Below are 21,613 nucleotides of genomic sequence, written 5' to 3'. Positions count from 1 at the left end.
ACACGTGCCTTTGCTCCGGCGCACACACATGGCTGCTGCGGTTTTGGTGCTGCCAGCTGCTTCCCCAGTGCTCGATGATGCTTCCCTGGTGCTCATTGCTTCTGGGCCTGCCAGGCACCTTCCAAACCTTGCAGCCCTGCAACACGCTTCAGCATCACTGTGTGCTGTGAATGCACTTGTGGTCCTCGGAGATGCTGCAGGGCCACGCTGGGGTCTGGAGGCAGGAGGTTGTCCAGGCTCAGGGGAAAGCAGGACAAGGAACGTGGCTGGTGCCATGCTTCTCCATTCCTTGGATGTGTTTGTATATGAGGCTTTTATTCTTGGATGAAATATTTGGATGTGAAGTGCTGTGGCTGCAGTGAGGTGGCTTCCCAGCAGACCTTTAGGGAGGAGAGCAGGTCTCCGAGCCCCGAGCGATGCAGAGATGCTGCACGGGGAGACCGCGGCTGCATCCCGGCAGGATCTGCCTGGGTTCACTCTGAGCTGGGACCCACAGGGACCTGGGTTCCCGGGACACTTCCCCACCCTCCCTTCTCCCCCATCCTGCCCAGAGCAGTCAACTGAGCAAAACACGCACATTGGCATCAACTTTCCAGCGCTGCCGGACAGACAGATGCCGCCCATGCGGGGATGTCTCTTCCCGTGCGTACCGCTTCCCCTTGCTCTTTGTCTTGTCTGTGCAGATAGTAAATTATTCAGGGATGAAACAGGAGATTTCTTTGAAGTGCCTGGCACAGGAAAGCCCTCTAGGAGCTACTGGAATAAAAATGCAAGACACATCTGAGCTCAGTTTCTGTCTGCATGTTATTTTGGGTGAAAACAGTCATTTACTGATGAGCCCGTGGAGTAATTTGTTTGTTCTCTGTGTTTTCACAGTATGTGACAGGCTTGATTTTGAGTTCCTCAAATTCATGCCGATCAATTAAAGATATATACCTCAGTGGGTTACATATTTTACCAAGGGATTTGTCTACGTGGCACCAAATGTCTTCTTGTAACTCCAGTCACCATTCTGGACAAGGTGGTGATGGCAGCAGGAACTGGCCTGAACGGAGCCGGGATAGTGCTGGACCATCACCTCGTCCTTCGCCCATGCCAAGGGCTGTCGGGGCTCCATCCCTCACCCCAGAAATGACCTCCCAGGGCCGTTTCTGGCCATTAATCACCCTATTTCAGTGCCAACACCTTTGAGCTCACAGGAAGCCGTTGGTGGGGCAAAAAGGGGAAGGAAGACGTTGCAAGAGGGAGCAGCGGTGGAGAGCTCGGTGAGGCAGAGGAGGATGGAGCTGAGCAGCGTCAGGACGATGTGGCTCTGCTTCGCCGTGCTCTGCTCCGGAGCTGGTGAGTGCGGCCAGGGGGATGGTGTGGGGTCCCGGTGCTCCCCACAACTGTGGTGCTGGAGAGAGGAGGAGGAAGGGCTGGTGTGAAGGCAAGTGGGTGTGAAGCCGCAGTGCCTTTCCAAGAGACATTCTGTGGCAGGGCAGGATGCTCACCTGGTCGTTTCATGAGTAGCAAGGCTCAGAGCTGCCTGCTCTATTGCTTGGCTTGGGTCTGGCTTATGTGGGGGGACGGACTGGGGTTTTCTGGCCTCTCCCTCCACCACGCTGGGCCCCAAACCAGCATCCCGGGCTCCCCTGCTCCTGCCCAGCCCTCTGCTGGCCAAGCAGTAAGGGTGCTTGCTGACCACTCGGCCCCCTGCATGGCCAGAACCGTAGGCGGCTGCGGACTGGTTTGCTCGGGGACCCTATTTTGCCACTGCAGAGCACCCGTCTGTGACAGCACCACTGCCAGTTTCCCAGCCGCCAGCAGCTCAGTGTGACGCCACCCGGCAGCATGTGGCCCTGCACGACTTCCAACCAGCCCTCGGTTCTGTCTCCCCATTAGTATCTTCTTTGTTAGTGGGGGTTTGTCTCTGCAGGGCCACGTGGGAGGGGGGGTGGTGTGGGGTCGGCTGCTTCAGCGTCCCAGCTGGTGTGAGCTGGCGGAACCCACTAGCACCCGCTGGCCCACTCAGGCGCTGGCCCTCAGGCCCCACGTCTCCACCCCAGCTCACTCGAGGTTGGCAGGACGTGGGTTTGCTGTTTCTTGCTCCTACCTTGTGTTTCCAGCCGTTCCCGGTGCAGGACCGTGGTGAGGCTGGCGCAGCCGCTGGCTCTGCAGCTCCATTCCTGCTCCTCAGGGGCAGTTCTGCTTTATGGAGGCATTAACGTGAATAATGACCCTTGCTTCCAGCTTTCACCCTCAACGGAGAAGAGCTGAGGTATCAAAGCACCACAAAGGGTGATCATGTTCCAGAGACCATGGGAGACCCCGCCACAACCACTGGGGATGAAGGCAAGCTGGTGACATGGCCAATGGCCACCCCGACTCCTCTGGTGACTGAGGTCCCTGTCACCACCCTCGTGCCAACACAAGTAGGCACCACGGAGAACAAAACACGTGAGTGCCATGGACAAAGGAATAGATGTGGCTTGGGAATGTGCCACCATCCTGGAGGGTCCTGCATCTCCCAGAGACCCCCAGTGCCAGGAAACACCCCCCCAGGCTGCTTTTGTGGGCAGAAAGCCTACATCTTCTGTCTTTTCCCATAGAAAACATGTCAGCTGTTCCCATCAGGTACTGGTCCCCTGTCATTTTTGTGGTGGTTGCTCTGCTCGTGCTCTTCTTCACCTACCGGAGGAAAAAGGGGGAAGGTGAGCACCCCGCCGGGGCACCGGTATCTCGCAGCTTCACTCAGCCCCACACTAGCTTAGCAGGAAAGGGGGAGCGGCCATCCTGTAGCCCACATCCTCAAAGCAGCGAGAAGTGCGGCAAAAAGTCGGTTATTCTGGTGCAGCCCGATGCGGGGGGGAGGGGGGGTTTGCCTTTATGCTGCAGGGACGGGATAAGGCCCTCACACCAACAAGAAGCCATCCCCAGAAATCCCCTTTGGCCACAGCTTAGCCCCATAGGGACAGTTCCCCCTTGCACAGATCTAGCTTTAAAAGTCCAGAAGTCTGGACTTTTCTGCTCCATTTTGCATCTCTTGCTGCCAGCTCTGCCCTTTTACCCCACGCGGGGGTGGCTTCTCCTTCTCTGCTTTAACACAAACCTTGGGCTCAAGGGGTTTTTTTGCTCCTGCAAAGCAAAACCAAAAGCTTGCCTGCTTATCCCCTGCTGCTGCCCTCTTACCAGGGGGGTCCTGCTGGGCTTTCGGTGGAGCTCGTTCGGCCCCACTCGTGTAACACCTGTGTCTGCCCTGGCCCACAGGGAGCCGGGACCAAGTCACCCCCGCCAGCGACTCTTCAGGTGAGAGATGCTCAGCCCAAGTGGCTGCGAGGCCAGGGTGTCGTGTTACCCCATCACTAACTGTGCTGGGATTCGCATCTCATTGTGTTGCAGATTTGGGAGCCCTGGACCCACTCCCTACCCAAGACACCACCCCGATAATTCCTGCTCTCCAGGTGAGCCCAGCCGACCGGCATCCTCTCACCAGCAAAGTATGAGCTGGGGGGCGGGTGGTAGGTTGAGGGCTGCTTTCCAACCCTGCGTGGCTTTGGCCAAACCCCAGGCCGTGACTCAGTTTCCCCATCCACCGCAGCAGTGGGGTGCAGTGGTGGCAGGTGATGAGGATGCTCAGATGGGTCCTTGAGCTGCTTCTCTTGCAGGAGGCGAGAAAGGGGCTGGAGAAACCCCCAGAGGACACCGAAACCAACTTCTGTGAGCCGGGTCCCCCAGTGCCGCCCCAGGTATTTCAGCCCAGCGCCCGGCGGAGGGGGGAGCTGCCAGCTGAGACCTTGGCCCTCCAGGCTGTGCAGGTCCCCGTGGAGGGTTTGTAACCACCCCTCCGCCAGCACCTGATTTTGCTTCTCTCCAGCCCGACACCCCCACAGCTGCTGGTGGTCCCCGCTGTCCTGGGGAGCTGGGAGCTGCCTGAGGGGTCCTGGGGGAACCAGTGGCTTCCAGACACCCCCAAGGAGTGCAAGGCCACCCCCAAGGGACAGCATGGGGATGATGCTCCTGGCCAGAGACCGTGTGGGGGCTGGAGGCCATGAGCATCCTGTGCCACCTCTGCCCTTCCTATGGATGCTGGAGCATATGCCTGAATCCCAGAGGAACAGGGACACGTGTGAGACAGGGACCTGTGTGGGATGTGGCCACACGTGTGCCCCGTGTGTGAGGATGGAGGCTCTTTGCACTTGCGGAGGGCATGGCTGGGCCAATAAAGCAGGATTTCACCCCAGAACCCCTGGACTTTCTCTGTTGGGACAGGCAGCCTCCGCCAGTCACCCCAAGTTGAATAATGGAACTGTTCTGGTTGGAAGAGACCCTCAAGATCATCAAGTCCAACCATAACCCACCCCTGGCACCGCCCCATGTCCCTGAGAACCTCCTCTCCACATCTGTTCAACCCCTCTAAGGACGGCGACTCCACCACTGCCCCGGCCAGCCTGTTCCAATGCCCGACAGCCCTTTCCGTTAAAGTTTTTTCTCTGTGACAGTTGTCACTTTTTCCCCCATTTCACACCGAGGGTGAGAAGTTGCCATCGGGGAAGGAATTTCTTGTGTTGCTCAGTTACTCATGGAGGGGAAAAAAAACCCACATAGGGCTGAAATAACCCCCGGCTTCAGGGCCAGGGGCTTGTCAGGTAAATGTAAAACTCATCACTGGGCAAAGATGGGGTGAGGGCTGGAAATAAACACCCCAGGGAGCCCCAAACCTCCCATGGGTAATGCAGCCTGGGAGAAGCAAGAACATCCCTGGGTAAATGAGGAGCTGGGGGGGAAGACAGACCCTGAGCCCCAGCATGGCTCACCGGGGGGCCAGCAACCCCCCGGTTCCATCCGCGCACTCGTTGCAGGCAGCTCGCGGCTGCCACAGAGCTGCCTCCGTCTCCCCGCGCCCACAGCACACGTCTTCCTGCGACAGGATACAGCATGGGGGGCTCCGAGGCTGAGATGAGGGGGAGGAAAGGTGCGAAAGCCAAAGGAAACGCTGACGCCAGGTCCCAGTGAATCAGCGCTGCCGTTGCCGTAAGGGGATCCCAAACAAGCCCCCGAGCCGGTGGCGGGTGCAGGTGCCGGCGCATCCGCTGCCTCCGCAGCGACCGCAGGCAGCAGCCGTGCAAGGGGGAGCGGGAGCTGCGCATGAAGCGGGGTTTGCTCCCCAGCAAAGGGCCTGGGACTTGTCCCCACCCCAGGGAGGGTTTGGGCATTTCTCTGCTAGCAGAGCGGCCCCTGCTCACCCTAAGCCATGGCCCCATCAAACCCGCTCAACCCCATAAACCCCAAATCCTTGGTCCACCAAAACCTTGGCCCTCATAAATTCCAAATCTTTGGCCTTATAAAGCCCAAACCCTTGACCTCACAGATCCAAAACACTTGGCCCCATGAAGCCCAAATCCTTATCCCCACGGATCACAACCCCTTGGCCCCATTAGACTCTAAATACTTTGTCCCACAACCCCCAAATCCTTGGCCTCCCAAACCCTTGGCCCCACTAGATTCCAAGTTATTTGTCCCATAAATCCCAAATCCTTGGTCCTACAAACCCTCAGCCCCATAGACCCTAAATTCACAATCCTACAAACCCCAAGCCCTTGACCCCCCAAACCACAAAACCTTGACCCTCCAGACCCCAAACTCTTGGCCCCCATAAACCCCAAATTCTTGGCCCCACAGACCCTAAATCCATGATCCCCCAAAACCCCTGAGCCCTCATCCTACTCTGAGCATCCTCCAAGGGCAGGAGGAGTTTTTCTCATTGGACGTTGGAAGACAAAATTAAAAAAAAAAAAAAAAAAAAAAAAAAAAAAAGTTAAACGGGTTTATTTTATTTTTTTAAAAAAAAGTACAATTTTAGCTCCTCTATGAAAAAATAAACCAAAACCAACCAACAAAACTTCCTACCACTGCCGTAATGCTTCGATCCACTGCAAACTGTAAAAACAAGCTTTTTATATATTAAAAAAGAAAAATATATACATTTTACAGTTTTCTACATGCATGCACAAGGTCTTGGCTCTGCAAAAAAAAAACCAAATCAAAACAAAAACAAACCCAAAAATGAATGAAAAAGGGTTTATTCTTAAAATCCAAGTGGAAAATCCCCCCTCCCTGGTCGACTCATCCGCTCGCACCCATGGAAGGCTTTTTTGCAGTAAAACACACCAAAGATGGGCTCCCAGAGGCAGCAGCACTGATGGAGCGGGAAAAAGCAGGGGGGTGAAACCTGGGTCCTTCAGCCTCGAGAGGCTGGAAGACGAGGGAGGTGGCAGAGAGGGGTTAGAAGCTCCTGAAAAACAGTGATTTCCTGGAAATTGGGAAAGTCAGCCCGGAACAATGCGTCGCCCGGATGGGGACAGACCCCACAGGACTCCTCCAGCTTCTTAATTTTGCTACTGGTACTAACTGGGGAAGTCCCCAGCCCCTCTGGGGCGGCACCTGTGGCCTGAGGACACGCAGCATCGTTGCTCCCCTCAAACTTAGCCCTTTTTAGCGCTTAGGACAAAAATAAACCAAAATCCAGTAAAACCACACGCCTCCCCGGGATGAAATTTGGCAGCTCCCATGACCAAAGGACCCCACCCCGCCCAGTCACAATCCCCGCTGGGGCCCCATGAGACCCCCGGCCTGGCTGGATGACAGGATCCAGAGGGCTAATAACAAAAAAAAAGTTAAAATAAATCCATGAGGTATTTGTGACCCTAAGAAAACCAAGGGAAGGCAAAAGCTTTTGCGTCCCCAACCGTGAGCCAGTCCCTGCTCGTGGCATCACCACGGGCCACTTGCCGCCCTGGGATGTTAATTAAGGACCTCTGTGAGCCAGCAGCCCTCGTCATCCTCGTGAGGAAACCCTTCTGCCACCCGCCCTGCGCTGGCTCCGAGTCCAGGGTTGGAGCCCCAGAGACAGCTTAAGCTGCTCTTCCTGCAACCCACGGCCACAGCTCCAGCCACCCCATGGGGGTGTTGCTGAGACCAGGGACACAGGTCGCCTCGGGAGCAGGGAAACGGCTTAAAAAAGCCCCTTCTCTTTTGCTTTAAAAACAGATTTTTTGCTTGCTTTTGTCAAGAGCTGAGCACAGAAACCATCAGCGGAGAGGCAAGGAGGACATTCCTGCGTCGCCACTCTGGTTTCTTGGGTGCCAGGGGAGGTTTTCATAGCAGCCATGGATCGTGGAGGTGTTTGCAAAATCCCGCCCCCAAGAACTCTCTAGGATTAAAAACCAGCCCCAAATGCTGGGCAGCGGTTTAAGGCCAGAGCCGAGACAGGCACCACGTAGAAAAATCGGTGAGCTCAGGAGGTCCTTGGGACCTGATGGTGCTTGAAGACGCTGGTGAAGAGAACGTAGAGTTTAGCCCTTGAGTTATGCCACCAAAACGCCGTCTCCTTCCTGGCTGTGCAGCTGTCCTCCGCCCGCTGCACCTTCTGGGGGGCTGCTGTGAGGACCTGGGTTTCAAGGAGGAGGAGGACGAAGGAGCTCAGCCCACCCTGGCGGAGGCTGAGCCCAGGCGGAGGGCGAGCGGTCGCGGGCGGGTGATGGAGCCACGCACGGGCACTGCGTCCCAGTGCCCACCGCAGTTCTGCCCTCGAGCTGCAGCCTCCCGGAGCCCCAGCGGACACGGGGAGGACGAGACGGGGGAGTCTGGGGAGGGTTTTCCCCCCTGCCCCCAACCCCTCTCCATCCCTCTTCAGCTCACACAGAAGTCTCCGACTGCAGCCTCATGACGAACTTGTGTGACTTGGGGTCCACAAACTCCTCTGAGAGCTTGAAGAATGGGATCTTCTTGGTGCTCACCACGAGGCTGAAGTCCTGGCGCTTCAGCACAAAGACCACCCCGTCTTTCAGGCCATTTGTCACTGGCTCCTCGCTGACCAGCGTCCACTGCTTGGCCAGCCAGCGGTCCTTGTGGTACTGGATGGTTGGTCCTGCAGTCAGGTACCGCTCGAGGAACGCCTGGAAGAAGGAAAGGGCATGTGAACACCACCTACCTACGGCTCAGCCCATTTTTTATTTTTTTGCAGCCTCAAGTTGCTTGGCAGGTCCTGCAGGAAAAACATCCCCGCTCAGCTGCTTCCCATCGCCGCACATTGCTCCCTCGGGGTTACACCCGCTTTTCTGGCTGAAGCCCCCAGCCCCTTGTCCTCTCAGGGGAGAAGCTCTCACACAGTGGGGTAAAAATCCCACCCAAGCCCTCACCTTCTGGATCAAGAACCTGGGGACCCGTCCCACCCCACGCACCTTGGGCGTCATGTCGTGGGTGATGCAGAACTCGAGGTGCTGCAGGATGCTCTCCATGGTGTGGTAGGGCTGCTGCTTGGTGGTGCGCAGGTACTTCTGCATGGCCCGGGCCATGGAGGCGAAGATGGCCTGAGCCGCTTCCCGGGGGTCCATGATCTCCCGGGGGTTCTTCTGGTCCTCCTCCTGCAGCCGCTTGATGTGGGTGAAGGCTTCTTCCACCGCCACCACCAGCCTGCCAGGAGGACAAACCGTGGATGTGGCTGCGGCAGGGCAGAGTCCAGCGACGGGCAGGAGATCCCCTGGGGCTGGGGTGTGGGCCACTCGCTGCCTGCCCACCTATGGTGGCAGGAACCCAGCTTCCACCCCACAACAGTTCTGGGGGAGATCTGGCCATGCCACGCAACAGCCAGGCTTGCGATCATAGAATCATAGACTCATTTTGGTTGGAAAAGGACATCCAGATCATCGAGTCCAACCATTAACCCAATGCTGGCACTAACCCATGTCCCCGAGAACCTCATCTCCGCATCCGTTCAACCCTTCAGGGATACCCTGGGCAGCCTGTTCCAATGTCCAACAAAGATGTGCTTGCCCAAGAGAGTGGGTACCTTGTTTTGGGGGTGGTAGAGGTGGACACCCCATGGGAAACCCCCAAGGTCCTCGGGGGGCGGTCCTGCGCACCCCAAAGGGAGCAGCAATGGGGCACCCAGTCCCCGCCGCCAGCCCCCGTACCTGGCACGGCGTTTCCGCACTCTGCGCTCATGCTCAGCCTCCTCGTAGTAATACTCATTGTGGCTGTTGTCGCGCCTCCGGGCAGCCGCTGCGATGACGGCCCGGGACTGGCCCGTGGAGTTGTTCGTTGTGTTTTCTGCGGGGAAAGGGGTGAGGTTAGAGAGGGCTTGGGGGGCTGTGAGGTGCCCGATGCTCCCCCTGCCCTTCAGCCAGGCTGCGATGATCCCACTGTGGACTCTCTGGAGTCAAGAGGAGCCTCCCGAGGGGAAAACATGGGGATGGAGAAGGGAAGGAGAAGAGAAAACAAGAGGAGAAGCCAGGGGAAGGTGGAACTCACCCTCGCCAAGGGAATAGACTTTAAACCCGGACATTTTCTTGGACAGGACGGATTTTGGCAGATTGAGGAGGGCAGGGTTGTAGACCGGGAAATCGTGGTAATAGTTCTCCAGGATCCACACAGCCGCTCGCTGGATGCTGCAGGGAGAGGCAGCCGGGCGGGGGGTGCACAGAGAACTGTGAGCACCGCGCCACGGCGAGGGGCACACACAGATGGGCAGGACAGGGAGGGACGGATGGACAGCATGTGGCACCACGAGGACAGGGACGTCTTGCCCCACAGAAGGAAGGGAGCTGTGCCCGCCAAGGGGCACACATGCAGCTCCGCCGGCCGGCGGGTGCTGGGTGCCATGGGGGGAGCAGTGTGGGTGCACCCACTCCTGAACACACGCATGGATATACACACATGCACCTGCACACACATGAGTGTGTGTGCTCAAATGCATGTGCACGTCTGAATATACATACACATATGCATGTGGACATGTATCAGTGCGTATGCCATATGTACGCGCACATGCCCATGTAGAAGCAGAATCACTTTGGTTGGAAAAGACCCTCAAGATCAGGGAGTCCAACCATAACCTAAATCTAGCACTAAATATGTCCCTGAGAACCTCATGTCCGTCTGTCCAACCCCTCCAGGGATGGTGACTCCAGCACTGCCCTGGGCAGCCTGTTCCAATGCCCCACAGCCCTTTGGGGAAGAAATTGTTCCCAACATCCAACCTCGGCCTCCCCTGGCGCAACTTGAGGCCGTTTCCTCTGGTCCTGGCGCTTGCTCCTGGGGAGCAGAGCCCGACCCCCCCTGGCTCCAGGCTCCTTTCAGGCAGGTCAGAGATCAGAAGGTCTCCCCTCAGCTCCTGTTCTCCAGCTGAACCCCCAGCTCCCTCACCGCTCCCATCACACTGGTGCTCCAGCCCCTTCCCCAGCTCCGTTCCCTTCTCTCAACTCGCTCCAGCACCTCAAGGGCTTTCTTGGCGTGAGGGTGCACACGCGCAAATCCATGGACACATATGTATGTGCACATGCACCAACACCCATGCAAACAGATGAATACGCACTCACACACGGGACACGCAAGCACCCCATGGTCACGCAAACCTTGTGCACACCCACGAACGCAGGACCCCACCTCCCGGCACCCCCGCACCTGAGGTGGCCAACGTTGTAGAAGCGGCTGGCCCCGTCCGCGGAGCGGACAGCCTTGAGGGTGAACTGGGGCTGGAGCTGCCGCAGCTCCAGCAGCACCACGGCCAGGTAGTGCACGAAGAGCAGAGCGTCCACCAGCGAGACCGTGTACTGCACCACCCCCTGGTAGTTCCGCTCCCGCGAGTCCAGGATCCGCACCCCGTAGAAAAGCCAGTAGGAAACGACGAGGAGGAAGACGAGCACCATGAGCAACGCTCGGAAGACGAAGATGCGGGGGAAGAAGGCTTTGGGGCGACGGAAGAAAAGAGCCCAGCTACCCAGCAGGAGGATGAGGAGTTTGAAGGCCACGGAGATGAAGAGCCCCTCGCAGGGGGTCCCGCAGGGCTCCAGCTCCTCCCGCCACAGCAGCTGGGGCAGGACCATGAAGGCGAGGGGGGTGACGAAGGCCAGCAGCGCCAGTGCCGCTGCCAGCGAGACGCCCAGGTGCCGCGAGCAGTCCAGGTGGGCACTGTCCTCCATGTCCTTGGTGATGCGGGTGATGTCATCGTGCGAGATGCTGTGCTCCGACGTCCCCGTCACCACCGTTGTGGTCTCGCCCCAGTTGTCATCCTGGGAGAGGCAGATGGGAGGGTTGTGCGGGGGGTTGGCTCTGTGTCACCCCAATCCAACCCCGGCATCTCCCATCCATCGAACCCCAATGCCTGGCACCATCACCCCCATTTCATTGGCAGAAACTGCAGCCTGGAGCAGGGGGACACAACGATTTGGCCGCCACCCTCCATGAAACCCCTATTGGCGGCTCCGTGCCGCGCTCCACCTCTCTGGCAGCGGTACGAGCAGCTTTGGAAGTTGGAAGCATCCTGCTTCCAGGCAAACCCCCTTGTCAGCGGGGCCAGAACGAACACGCCCAGCCGCCGTCCCAGCACAGCCTCACTGCCACCGCGCGGGCAGGCGCTGCCGCCTCCAGCACCGGGCAGGACAAAGTCACCGGTGATCCGGCAACTCCGAGCACCGCGCAGGTCTCCCACCACCTCTGAAAACCCCTTCCTCAAGCCAAGTGGTGCAGAAACAAACCATCCCCTTTTGATTCCTTCCCAGCTAAAACTGGTTTCAGTGAAGGGAGAAGCGTTGCGCCGCAGCTGCTGAAAATGCCACCCCGGGTCTGTCCATCTGTCTGTCCGCTCACTCAGACTCCTACATTCTGTTTTATAGCACGTCAGCATCCCTGAAAATTGGCAGTTTACCATAGTGTATCTTTTTCCCCTACAATTTCTGCAGGAAATCCAGCAATTTAATCCTAAACATCAAACTAAAGGCACAGCCTGGGGCTTTCCAGAGGGATGGGGAGCAGAGGAGGGTCCGGGAGGGCCAGTTCCTACCCAGCCCGTCCCCAGGTGAACCCACGACGCTGTCGCTTCGCTCTGCCTGCAGCTGGACTGGGATGGCTCAGCCGCCGGCACCCGCAAACCCCGGCCTCTGCTGGCACTGACTTCTTGGCGGGGGAAGATGAAAAGAGCCAGAGCCGCCTGTGTAGGTGGCTGGGAGATGATTAAAGCTGGGGACTGGGCTCCAGCGCCCAGCGCAGGGGGCACGGCAGCACTGCCCCCGCTGCCGCTTGCACCGAGAGACCCCGTGGGAGCGTGGGGCTGGGGTGGCTGGTGGAGGGACGGGGCGCGGGATCCTCACAGGGTTATGAATGCTTTGGCATGGCCGAGCCGGCATCGCCCTGTGGGCACCGAGCGAGGAGCTGGAGCTAATCTCCAGGGAGCGGATCCCCAGGGAGCAGATCCTCAGGGCATTTTCCACCCTGGGCAGCCTGCACCCACCCCAGCTGCTTCCACGGGGCACCCCGACAGCCAGTCCCCTTTCATTTGCATGCATGCTGCCCGCCCGCCCTCCCCACTGGCACCCAGCGCAGCCGCCAGCAGCCCAGGCCTGCCCAACCAGCTCGACTGCTCTGCTGGGGAGCACCGGGCATGCCGGGAGCCCCCACGCTCCGCCAGCAGCTCCCACCCAGCAGCATCCCCGTGGCGGGGCTGAGATGCCGACCCCATCCCTCCCCCTGCCCGACTCACTCTCTCGTCCCCCCGGGTGGACTCGTTGTCTAACAAGGGCTCGCCTGGTGCTTGGATGGTCACTGATTTGTCTCCGCGGCTCCCATCCCGGCTTTTGGAGCGATGCCGGTCCCGCCGGTCCCTGGAAGGCAGAGAGGGGAGAAGGTGGGCGCGCTGGCATGGCAGCACCCACTGGAGCCAGGGGGCTCCCCCAGGCATGCACTGACCCCTCACCTGTGCTTGCGGGAGCTGCGGGAGTGCCCGGATTTGTAGGAATACCCCGAGTACTGGGACTCATTGTCCATGGTGTCGCAGCGCCGGGACTTGTGCCGCTCCACGCCAAAGGGCTTGGCTCTCCCCGGCCCCGGGACGGCGGCCAGGGCCTCCTTCAGAGGGGGTTTCTTCAGGCCCAGGGGCACCTTCAAGAAGTCAACCGTCACCTTGAGGGACTCTATTTTGATCACCTGGTTGGGCTTGTCTCAGGAGAAAATGGCTCGCCTGCCTGCAGAGGGGAAGTGAAGGGTGAGTGGCAGAGCAGCGGCGTCCCCTCACCCACCGCCCCCCCCTTCCTCCATCCAGCCCTGGTGGCAAACAGCGGTGGGACTTCGGCAGGGAAAGGGAATTTAGGTCACTTTGGGGCATTTTCTATTTTATCCCATGCCTGAGCTGGGTCTGGGATGGCCACCTTCCCCTTTATTAACAATATAGCACAATTTGCTTCTGTTTCGTGTGACTTACGCTTTAACTAATATCACGATCATTACTTTAACTGCTGAGAGCGCCTAGGGTGGGGGCCAAAAAAAGAAAGGAATGAATAGTTGGGTGCAGGCAGCGTTTCAGGCCCATCTCGCAGTGTGGGGCGCTGCCTGGACACGTTTCCCAGCACGGAGTCAGGCAACGGGCGCGCGAGTCCCACTGCGCTGCGGAGCGCTGCTGTGTGCCGGCTCCGGCTCTCCTCGCACCAGCAACCCGACCCGGGGAGAGCTTTGGGTTTGCTGGGGGAATTGGGGGGCTCCCAGGCTGCTGGGAGCCACAGCGGTGGCTCTGAGGGTGGGACTGGGGACCGGTTCCCATCGCCCAGCTGGCTCGGAGCAGATACCATCACCCTGCACCGCTGACTCACAGCTGCCACGTTGCTGTTTGCCAATCCCAAACTCCCATTACAGGCATTTGTAGGCCCAGACGTATATAAATATATACACACACGCACATGACACCCACCTACACCTACCTGTGGTGTCAGATCTCTGCTGCGCTGGGAAAATATCACCTTGTTTCAAACCTGGCCAGATGGCACAAGGCACTGGGACCTCGGGGAATGGCTTGGGGGATGTAGGCGGGAGCTGGGTACCACATCGGTTGTCTCCAGGGTCCCAGCCCGTGCCACCCCACTGTCCTGGGGGACTCGTGAGCTACTTATAACTGCGACATGGCTTGCGTGGGTCTGTGATCCCAGCAGCGAGGGGACCCGCGGCGGGACGGGAGCCACCGGCGGGGCGGTAGTGGGGACACCCTGCTGCCTAACGCGTGCTGGACGCTGCCGCAGGGGTCCTGCCAAATTCTGCTGTCCCCACCCTAAGGGTGCTGGGGGGGTTGGGGGCTGTTCAAAGCCCTGAACCCCTTCTCTGGGCCAGCGCCGCCCCGAGGGGTGCGCACCAGGGGGGCCATGCTGGCTGTGTTTGGAGATGGGTCCGTGCCGGGTTACAGCAGAAATGCCATTTCGACCAAATAAAACCCAAATGTCTTTTTGCCTCTTTTCCAAGGCCTCAGGGAAGGGGGAGATGGGGTTGAGGAGGCGAAAAAGGGGGCAGCGGGGGATCCTTTTGTCCCAGATGCTGGATGCTCACACATTTATCACTATGGAAACAAAAGCCCTCCCTCGCGCCCGTTGTCTAGGAGATGGCAACAGGGCCCAGAGCTCGTCCCGGCATCCCCAGCGAGCGATGGGGGAAGGGACGGGGAGAGAAAGGACCCCCCTGTGCCCCCCCCAGACCCTCCTGCCAGACCCCCTCTTCTGGGCTTTGTTTGCAGCCCGGGATCGGGTTTCTGCCGGGAACAATGACAGGGCGACGGGGCGATGGGGCGATGGCGTAAGGACACGCCTGTCCCCAGCCCAATCCATTAACACCAACAGGACATCGGTACCGGGGCAGGGGACAGACCCAGGCGGACTCACGGGCAGGGCGGCACAGGTCGGGGTGAGGCGGCTGCGGCGGGTGCTGTCCCCCGTCCCGGCGGTCACCGAGGCACCTGGGGCATCCCGAGCCGCCGGCGGGGACAGCATCCAGCTGGCGGGTGCTGGAGGGGGCTGCGCATCGGGGGCCCCTCACGGGACAGGCGGCCGTGCCAGGGGTCTGCGGTCGAGCTGGGAGAAGCAAGAGAGAAGGAAATCAGGAGCCAGGCGTCCCTGCCGCACACAGACAGAATCAGAGAATCGTCTTGGTTGGAAAAGCCCCTCAAGATCATCGAGTTCAATCGTTAACCCAACACTTGCACTAACCCCTGTCCCTGAGAACCTCATCTCCACGTCTGTTCAACCCCTCAAGGGATGGTGACTCCACCCCTGCCCTGGGCAGCCTGTTCCAATGCCCAAAAACCCTCTTGGGAAGAAATTGTTCCTAATTTCCAATATATAGAAAGATGCTTTGTGGCATCCCTTCCCTGGGGACTGGGACCACGCGCGTGCTGCAGTAGCCACCCAGCACGTGTTTGGGGGAGAGTCGCAGCACATCATGCTGGGGACCACCAGCCAAAGTACTTGTCCTGCAGGTCACCCAGCCCCCTGGGGACACCCACCCCATGAGAGCTCCTCGCTTGGCCATGACCCTGCTGAGCACCCAAGAGGAGCAATGGGCAGGGGAGGAAGACAAGGGCAGGCTGGATGTGTGCACAGACACCGCAACAGCCCAAAACCTGCCCCAGCATCACTCCTACGTGGCACCAGCACCCTGCCCTGTATCCAACACCAGGCACCCGCTGGCTGCTGGATGTGACACCCCGCAAAGTGTCTGGAGCCCCCAGCGTGGCTACCGTCTCCCAGCCCCAGCCCGGAACTCCTGCAGAGGCAAAGCCGATTTATCAGCCAAAATCAGGACGGGGTTTTCTAACACATCTCAGCGATTCAAAGCACTGGCCCGTGGATTTAACGTTTCTCAGCCACCACAACCGCACGGCCAGCGGCCACACTTTGAGTCTGTCCCCGAGTCGCAGGTCCCTGTGGCTGCACTGGTAACATGGGAACCCCGGCACCGTCCAGCAAAGCTGGAGCCGGGAGATGAAGGTGGATTCAGAGGGAGAACGAGCCCGGCCCTTCCATCACCATCTGGCAACGCGGCTGAGGTTACGAGCAGAGGCTTTGGGACTCTTTCCCAGGGCAGAGCAGCAGCACGGGATGGTTTGGTCCAGCAAAATCCACAGGTGAACCAGAGGCAACCTCCAGATTCGGACCAGGGCTGGGCTCTGGACGATGAGGACCCTCTGTCTCGCCCGCACAAGAGCGGCTGAACCTTCCCCCAAGCAAAAGGCTGGCGTGGGGATAAAACCCCAGCCCAGGAGTTTTGCCAGATTAATTTGTAAATCAAGCAGGTTGCTGGAGCTGGGAGCTCCTCATCCATCCCACAGCTGCTCCGGTGCCGGCGGAGCAACTTGACTGCTTCAGCGAGGAAGAAAGGGAATTTTTTTTGATGGTTTGCCCAGCAGAGTGGGGAGAGCCGGTTCGGCAGCACAAGGCGCTCAGGTGGAGAGGCTGGAAATGGTTCCTCACCTCCAGGAGAAGTGGCCTCACCTTATGGAGCCCGTGGAACAACCGCCGAGGGCTGGGAGCGAGAGCCAGCCGCATGCAAATGAGGAGGAGAATTCACATTTTTTAACAGCGAGGTGATTAACCATCAGAACGAATTCCCCAGGGGAGGAGAGGATTTGCCACCTCTTTACATTTTCAAGTCCAGACTGGATGGCTTCTTGGGAAGATGCTGGAGCACATCAGCGCGTTCAAAGCCGAGAGAGCTCGGCTGGGCCCTTGGGATGGTCAGAAAATCCGCTGCCACCATCTCTCCTGCCTTTGGGCACACGAACCTCAAAAAACGAACTCTCTTTTACATTCAAATGCTCAAAACTAAAAAAGCTCCAAGCCTTTCTAGTTGAGAAAGCTTTCTTATTTCAAATAGCTCCAGGGCAAAACCTGAGAGGGAAATCCTCTCCTCCCCGCCCCCCGGGCATGGCAGCGTGTCTCTTGGAAGGGGCAGCACCCGGCTGTCACCCCACTTGCTTCAGCACCGAGACCTCGCGAGAGCCGGGCACGACATTTGCTGGAGAAAAACACACTTGGAGCAAAGGGCAGAGGGAAAAACTGATGGCTGAGCAACCCCTGTCCCAGCCAAGAGAGCTGGGACCGAACCAGCTGCGAGCACCCGCGCCAGAGCTTAGCCAGGTGGGACCACAGCCCCGAGGGGACGTCGGGAACAGCCGTCAGCAACCGAACCGCGCTGCCTGTTTCCTGAGCGACCGTACGCCCGCACCTCTGCACTGCCAGGACAGGGATGGAACCGCAGTGCGGCCGCCTGCATTGTGCCACCATGCTGGTGCCCACCATTTACACCACCGGTGCTTTTCTTCCAGCATCGTCAACTCTAGTGCAGTTAAACAAATACCAGCGTTAAGTCAGGACGCTCTAATGTGGTCACGAGAGGGCTGCAAATGCAGCCCTTCGCACACTGGCGATAGCTGGCTTCCCGCTGCTGAGTCAAGCAGGAGCAGAAGGAAACATCAGCTCGGGCACATCTGGGCAGGTGTTTTCCTGCTCGACCTGATGAGCATTGCAGCAACTGGGAAACCGAGTCGCAGAGTGGGTCAGGAGGACCCTGGGGTCCTGGAACATCGCTCCGCCGCTGTTTGTCCTCCCAATAAGCCCAGGAGAGCTGGAAGCATGGCTCTGCCCGTGACAGAAACAAGGAAACTGAGGCACGACACGAAATTGAGTTTATGGACAGGCAGGAAAGCTAACGCGAGCCTTGGCCCTGCCTCACACTATAACTTTTGGGGGTGTCCTCCCTTGCCACGTCGACACCGGGGAAGTTGACCCAGGGACCCCTGAGCAGCGATCCCCGCCGCGGGGACGCCAGGTACCGCCGCCACGCTTCCAGACCCGACTCTTTCCCTGCCTGGGAATGGGAGGCGCCTCCCGGCCCCGGCACACGGCTGAGCCGAGCCCAGTGCCTGGTACATTTGCTTGCTTGGCTACACAAACACGCCTTGTTGCCTCCACACAATAGGCACCTTCCCCCGCTGGCCACCGCCTCGGCTCCCCGCTGGCCACCAGCCCTCGAGCCGCACACTGCCTGGGGCGGGGGGGAGGCAGCTGTATTTCCCATATGCATCGAATTCTGGGGAGCCAAGGCAGCTGCTGGCACTGGGTGCCCACAGGTGACCGGCAAAGTACAGAAGGTGGGTGCCCGGTGGGTATCCCTGCTTGGAGCGGGGGGACATGGGCTGCCCAGGGAGGAACTGGGGAGGGTCAAAGCAGATCCCCCACTTCTGCCACATCCATTCAAGCCCCAAGCACCAGCCGTGCATCATCTACCAAGGAGCTGGGGAGAGGCCACCAAAGTAATTCGCTGCCCTCCCCCTGTTCGCTTGCCCGCTCCAGAAGGACGAAGACCAATTTTTCCACCCCAGCGCCATATCCAGCCCTGTACCTCCTCTCGGAGCTCACGGGCTTCACAGTGAGCTCAGGGCAAGTCCCTTGTCCACAGGCTGCTCCACTCCCTTCCAGGGACAAGTCCCCCACCCCGGGCTGGGAGACCGGCTGCCCCGGCCCCCCGTCACCCCAGCCCCGAGAGATGCCACCACTAGGGGGAATCCACAAACTCCCAACTTTTTGGTCTGTTGGCACGACCAGGCGCTTCGGGGGGATGCAGGAAAGGCCCATGGGAAGCCCGAGTGGCTTAATCCACCTCCCCCATGGGGTCCCATTCTGCTCTCAAATTGCTCAGCGTCAGCTTGGATGCAGAAGGTTTAATATCCCTTCCAAACTGCCAGCTTTAATTACAATCACTCGGGATTGTTACCATATCCACAGGAACGTCCAGTCCCTCCAGCACCCAGTCCCCACCAAGTTTCCGCCGGCAGGGAAGTCCCAGTGTGTGACTAGGGGACAAAGCCTGGCCTGTCACCCAGCATTTCAGTCCTGCTGCGTGTCCGGGAGTGACGGAGGTCGCAGCCACATCAGGCAGCAGGGTTGCGCTAGCTGCACAGGTGAAATTCACTGCACCAAGATCTTGAACCAGAGGAAGAAAAAAAAACTTACAGAAAAAGAGAAGAATTTGCATGACAACCGGGCTGGATGCAAAGAGAAAGCTATTTGCCTTGCAAAATGTGCCGGCACCAAGGGATCCTAACTCCAGCCCTACAGCTGGCTGCTCTCCCAGGCACCCACCCCAGGGCTCAGAGGGCTCAGCCTTCACCCCATGTCCTCACAGCCCCCGTCCCCCTCAGCCCGAGGCCGCTGGAAGTGCTCAGGGACCCCCAGGAAGACGAGCGGCAGCTTGGCCCTCGTGGTTTCTGGTGCCAGATCCAGGCGGCGGTGGGATGGCACCACGACACCCAGCACAGCGCCCGCCCCACCAGTGGCACCTCCGGGTGGGGTGACGGCGTGAAGTGACAAACCTATGGCCACCCTGGCGCAGAGGAGGATGCGAACGCTGGTGTTTGGGGCTGCTTCTCAGGTGGTCGCAAGCATCACAAGCTGATGAGGCGCAGGGGTCCGTGCTCGCAGCTTGGACCGTTACTTGGATTTCAGTGCACTCTCCAAGAGCATCTCCAAGGCACTGCAGTGACACCCCAAAAGGCCAGTTCCCACCCCAAAGGGACACTCGCAGTGTAAACGACTGTGGTTGTAGATCGATTATAACTCTGCTCTGTCAGCTGTGGATTTAACCCTCCCAAACCCTGCCAGGCTGCGGCAGGCAGACAGCATTATCCGCCTCTCGGAGCCTGGAAAGGCAGCGCAGAGCCGGGATCCGTCCACGGAGAGACACGGAGCAGGGTGACTGCGTTCACACACCAGCTGTGATGCTTGAGGTGAAGCCGGGCTCAGCCCAAGGTGCCAAACGCCTTTTGAGGGCACAAGGGAACAAAAATTCCCTCCATGCCGTGTCTGGCTTTGGTGGCTGGTCCCATGGGGACTCAGGTGTCACCCCGGCACCGCTGTGCCACGATGGCCGTGGGTTTGCACACTCTCTGCCTCATCGCTGGCACTCGCCCAGCTGAGGACGGGCAGCAAAGCCCCGTGGTTTTCTCCAAGCCTCCTCCCAAGCACCCCAGCCAGACAATGAAGCCATAAAGCATCCGCCAGCCACACCAGCTCTCAAAAGACAGGACCAAAAATCTAAAATTAGCTCAGACCAAAGGACCTGGGGTTGATTCAGTCCTGCCTGATGCCAGGGTGAGGGGCTCCCTGCCTTCCCCCAAGCCCCCTCCGGCCTCGTTGTCTGCGAGCTGACGAGAACGAGAAACCACATTTGATCATTCAAATGGCTGAAGGGAGCCCAGAAGGAGCATGGGGATGGGCAGCTGGTATCCCCAGCCCTGTGCCCATCCTTTGGGCCATGTCTCCAGAACAAGGGCTGCCCACAGGACCCGGTGACCCGCGCCCCTAAACCAACCAAGCTGACGGCCACCCCACAGTCCGACAGCCAGGTGAGGAGCCATCACCAGCTCTGATGTAGTCATCTGCTAATTAAATCAGCCCGTCTCATCCTGAGTTCCCCGCCCCAGCACAAAGGCAGTGTAAATACACAGGAGAAACCCAGCTGCTCAGAGATCGCATCTGACTCAGGCTGCCTCGGAGCCCAGCTCGGTCCCAACACAATCCCGAATTGCTGTGATTAAGCAACAGCCATCCCCAGAGGCTCCATGAAGATATTTAATTCTTTTTTTTTTTTTAAACCTCTGCCTCGGTTATTATAGCACGGCCTGCAGGGGGAACAGACTCTACGCCCTCTTCCAAGGAAATAAAGCCTCTCACCCCAGACAGAGCAGCAGGGCCGATGTCTGAGCTCGTGCTCGGTGTAGAGTGGAGGGAACTCCCTGCCGGCTCAGGGCGCTCTGCCAGGACAGGACCAAGATAAACCGGATCAGAATCCGGCCAGGTCTCTCCCAGAAGCAGGTGAATGTGCTGGTGCGGCCAGACCCTGCCCCGCAGGTCCCGCAGATCCGGCAGGAGCATCACGTCCCCGTCCTCACCAGCAGCGCCCCAGCCCTGGCACAGGGCAGGTACTGGGAAGGACACCCCATAAGCGCCCACCCTTGCCCGGGGAGAGGCTGGCCGCTGCTGCGGTCACTCTTTTGCTCGCAGGGGTTGCAGGCAGGGATAAAACCCTGTGCCTACCCATGCCGGGCACAAAGGGCTCGAAGGCCAAGGGCTGTTGACTGCAGCAGAACAGCTTGACCAGTAAACTCCAGTATAAGCACGCCCGCTGCAGAATGAAAAAGCCACGGGCACTGGTGCAACCGGGGAAGCCCCGGCCCCGCTGTATTGCCCCCCAGGGAGGCTCCCCAGGGCCAGCAGAGCCCTGTGAGAAGGGAGCAGCCAGCACGCTGGGAGCGGGGCCCATGCCCAGGCGCATCCCCAGCACCCCCCGCCCAGGGACCCCGGCACCGCAACCCCCCCACCCCGGGACGCCCTCGTACCACGCAGCGGGGCACCCCCGGCAGTGGGGCTCGCCGAACAGCCGTTCCCCGCCTGGCTGCCGGCCCAGGAAAATCCCCGGCTTCCCAGGCCCCTCCTGCGGGGACACGCCGAGCCCGGCCCCGCTCCCCCCGCGCTGCTGCGGGGCCGCCCCGCTCCCCCCGCATCCCCCGCGCTTCTTCCCCCCGCACTCACCATCGCCGCCGCACCTTTGTGCGCGTCAACCCTCCCCCCCCGCACCAAAATCCTGGGGCTGCTGCTGCAGCGGCGGCGGCGGCGGCGGAGGAGGAGGAAGAGGCGGAGGAAACCTCGAATCCCAGCGGAGCGGCTCGCCCCCCCGCCAGCCCCGCCGCTCCGCCGCGCCCCGGGCCGGCAGCCCCCGCCCGCCGCTGTTCCCGGCCGCTCCCCCCGCGCCCGCCCATTGTCTCCGC

The 21,613-nt window shown here is 59.6% G+C and overlaps 1 protein-coding gene across 2 annotated transcripts; it reads right to left on the bottom strand.

The window, feature by feature from the left end:
* Positions 1 to 5,850: 5,850 nt before the first annotated feature.
* VANGL2 (VANGL planar cell polarity protein 2) lies at positions 5,851 to 21,444 on the bottom strand. Of its 2 annotated transcripts, XM_065653648.1 has the most exons (9): positions 21,378 to 21,444; positions 14,673 to 14,861; positions 12,731 to 12,998; positions 12,518 to 12,638; positions 10,444 to 11,051; positions 9,292 to 9,428; positions 8,955 to 9,090; positions 8,223 to 8,454; positions 5,851 to 7,937 (listed from the first exon to the last, which is right to left on the bottom strand). In XM_065653648.1, exons 3-9 carry the CDS (start codon positions 12,799 to 12,801, stop codon positions 7,677 to 7,679), a joined length of 1,566 nt encoding a protein of 521 aa, XP_065509720.1. In that variant the 5' UTR covers positions 12,802 to 12,998; positions 14,673 to 14,861; positions 21,378 to 21,444; the 3' UTR covers positions 5,851 to 7,676. The 2 variants fall into 2 exon arrangements, with proteins under 2 accessions (XP_065509720.1, XP_065509719.1); XM_065653647.1 differs by lacking the exon at positions 14,673 to 14,861 and having other exon boundaries at positions 21,378 to 21,441.
* Between the last annotated feature and the right edge of the window lie 169 nt (positions 21,445 to 21,613).

The sequence above is a fragment of the Caloenas nicobarica genome, chromosome 31 (assembly GCF_036013445.1).
Source record: "Caloenas nicobarica isolate bCalNic1 chromosome 31, bCalNic1.hap1, whole genome shotgun sequence".
NCBI classification, from domain to species: Eukaryota; Metazoa; Chordata; class Aves; order Columbiformes; family Columbidae; genus Caloenas; species Caloenas nicobarica.
This window is presented reverse-complemented; position numbering and strand designations above follow the sequence as displayed.

Coding starts and splice junctions, on each gene's coding strand:
- VANGL2 (XM_065653648.1), bottom strand. CDS start 12,801: ATGGACAATGAGTCCCAGTACTCGGGGTATTCCTACAAATCCGGGCAC. Junction 11,052..12,517: donor CCACCCGGGGGGACGAGAGA/GTGAGTCGGGCA, acceptor TGCCTCTCCCAG/GATGACAACTGGGGCGAGAC. Junction 8,455..8,954: donor GTGCGGAAACGCCGTGCCAG/GTACGGGGGCTG, acceptor TCCTCCTGGCAG/GCTGGTGGTGGCGGTGGAAG.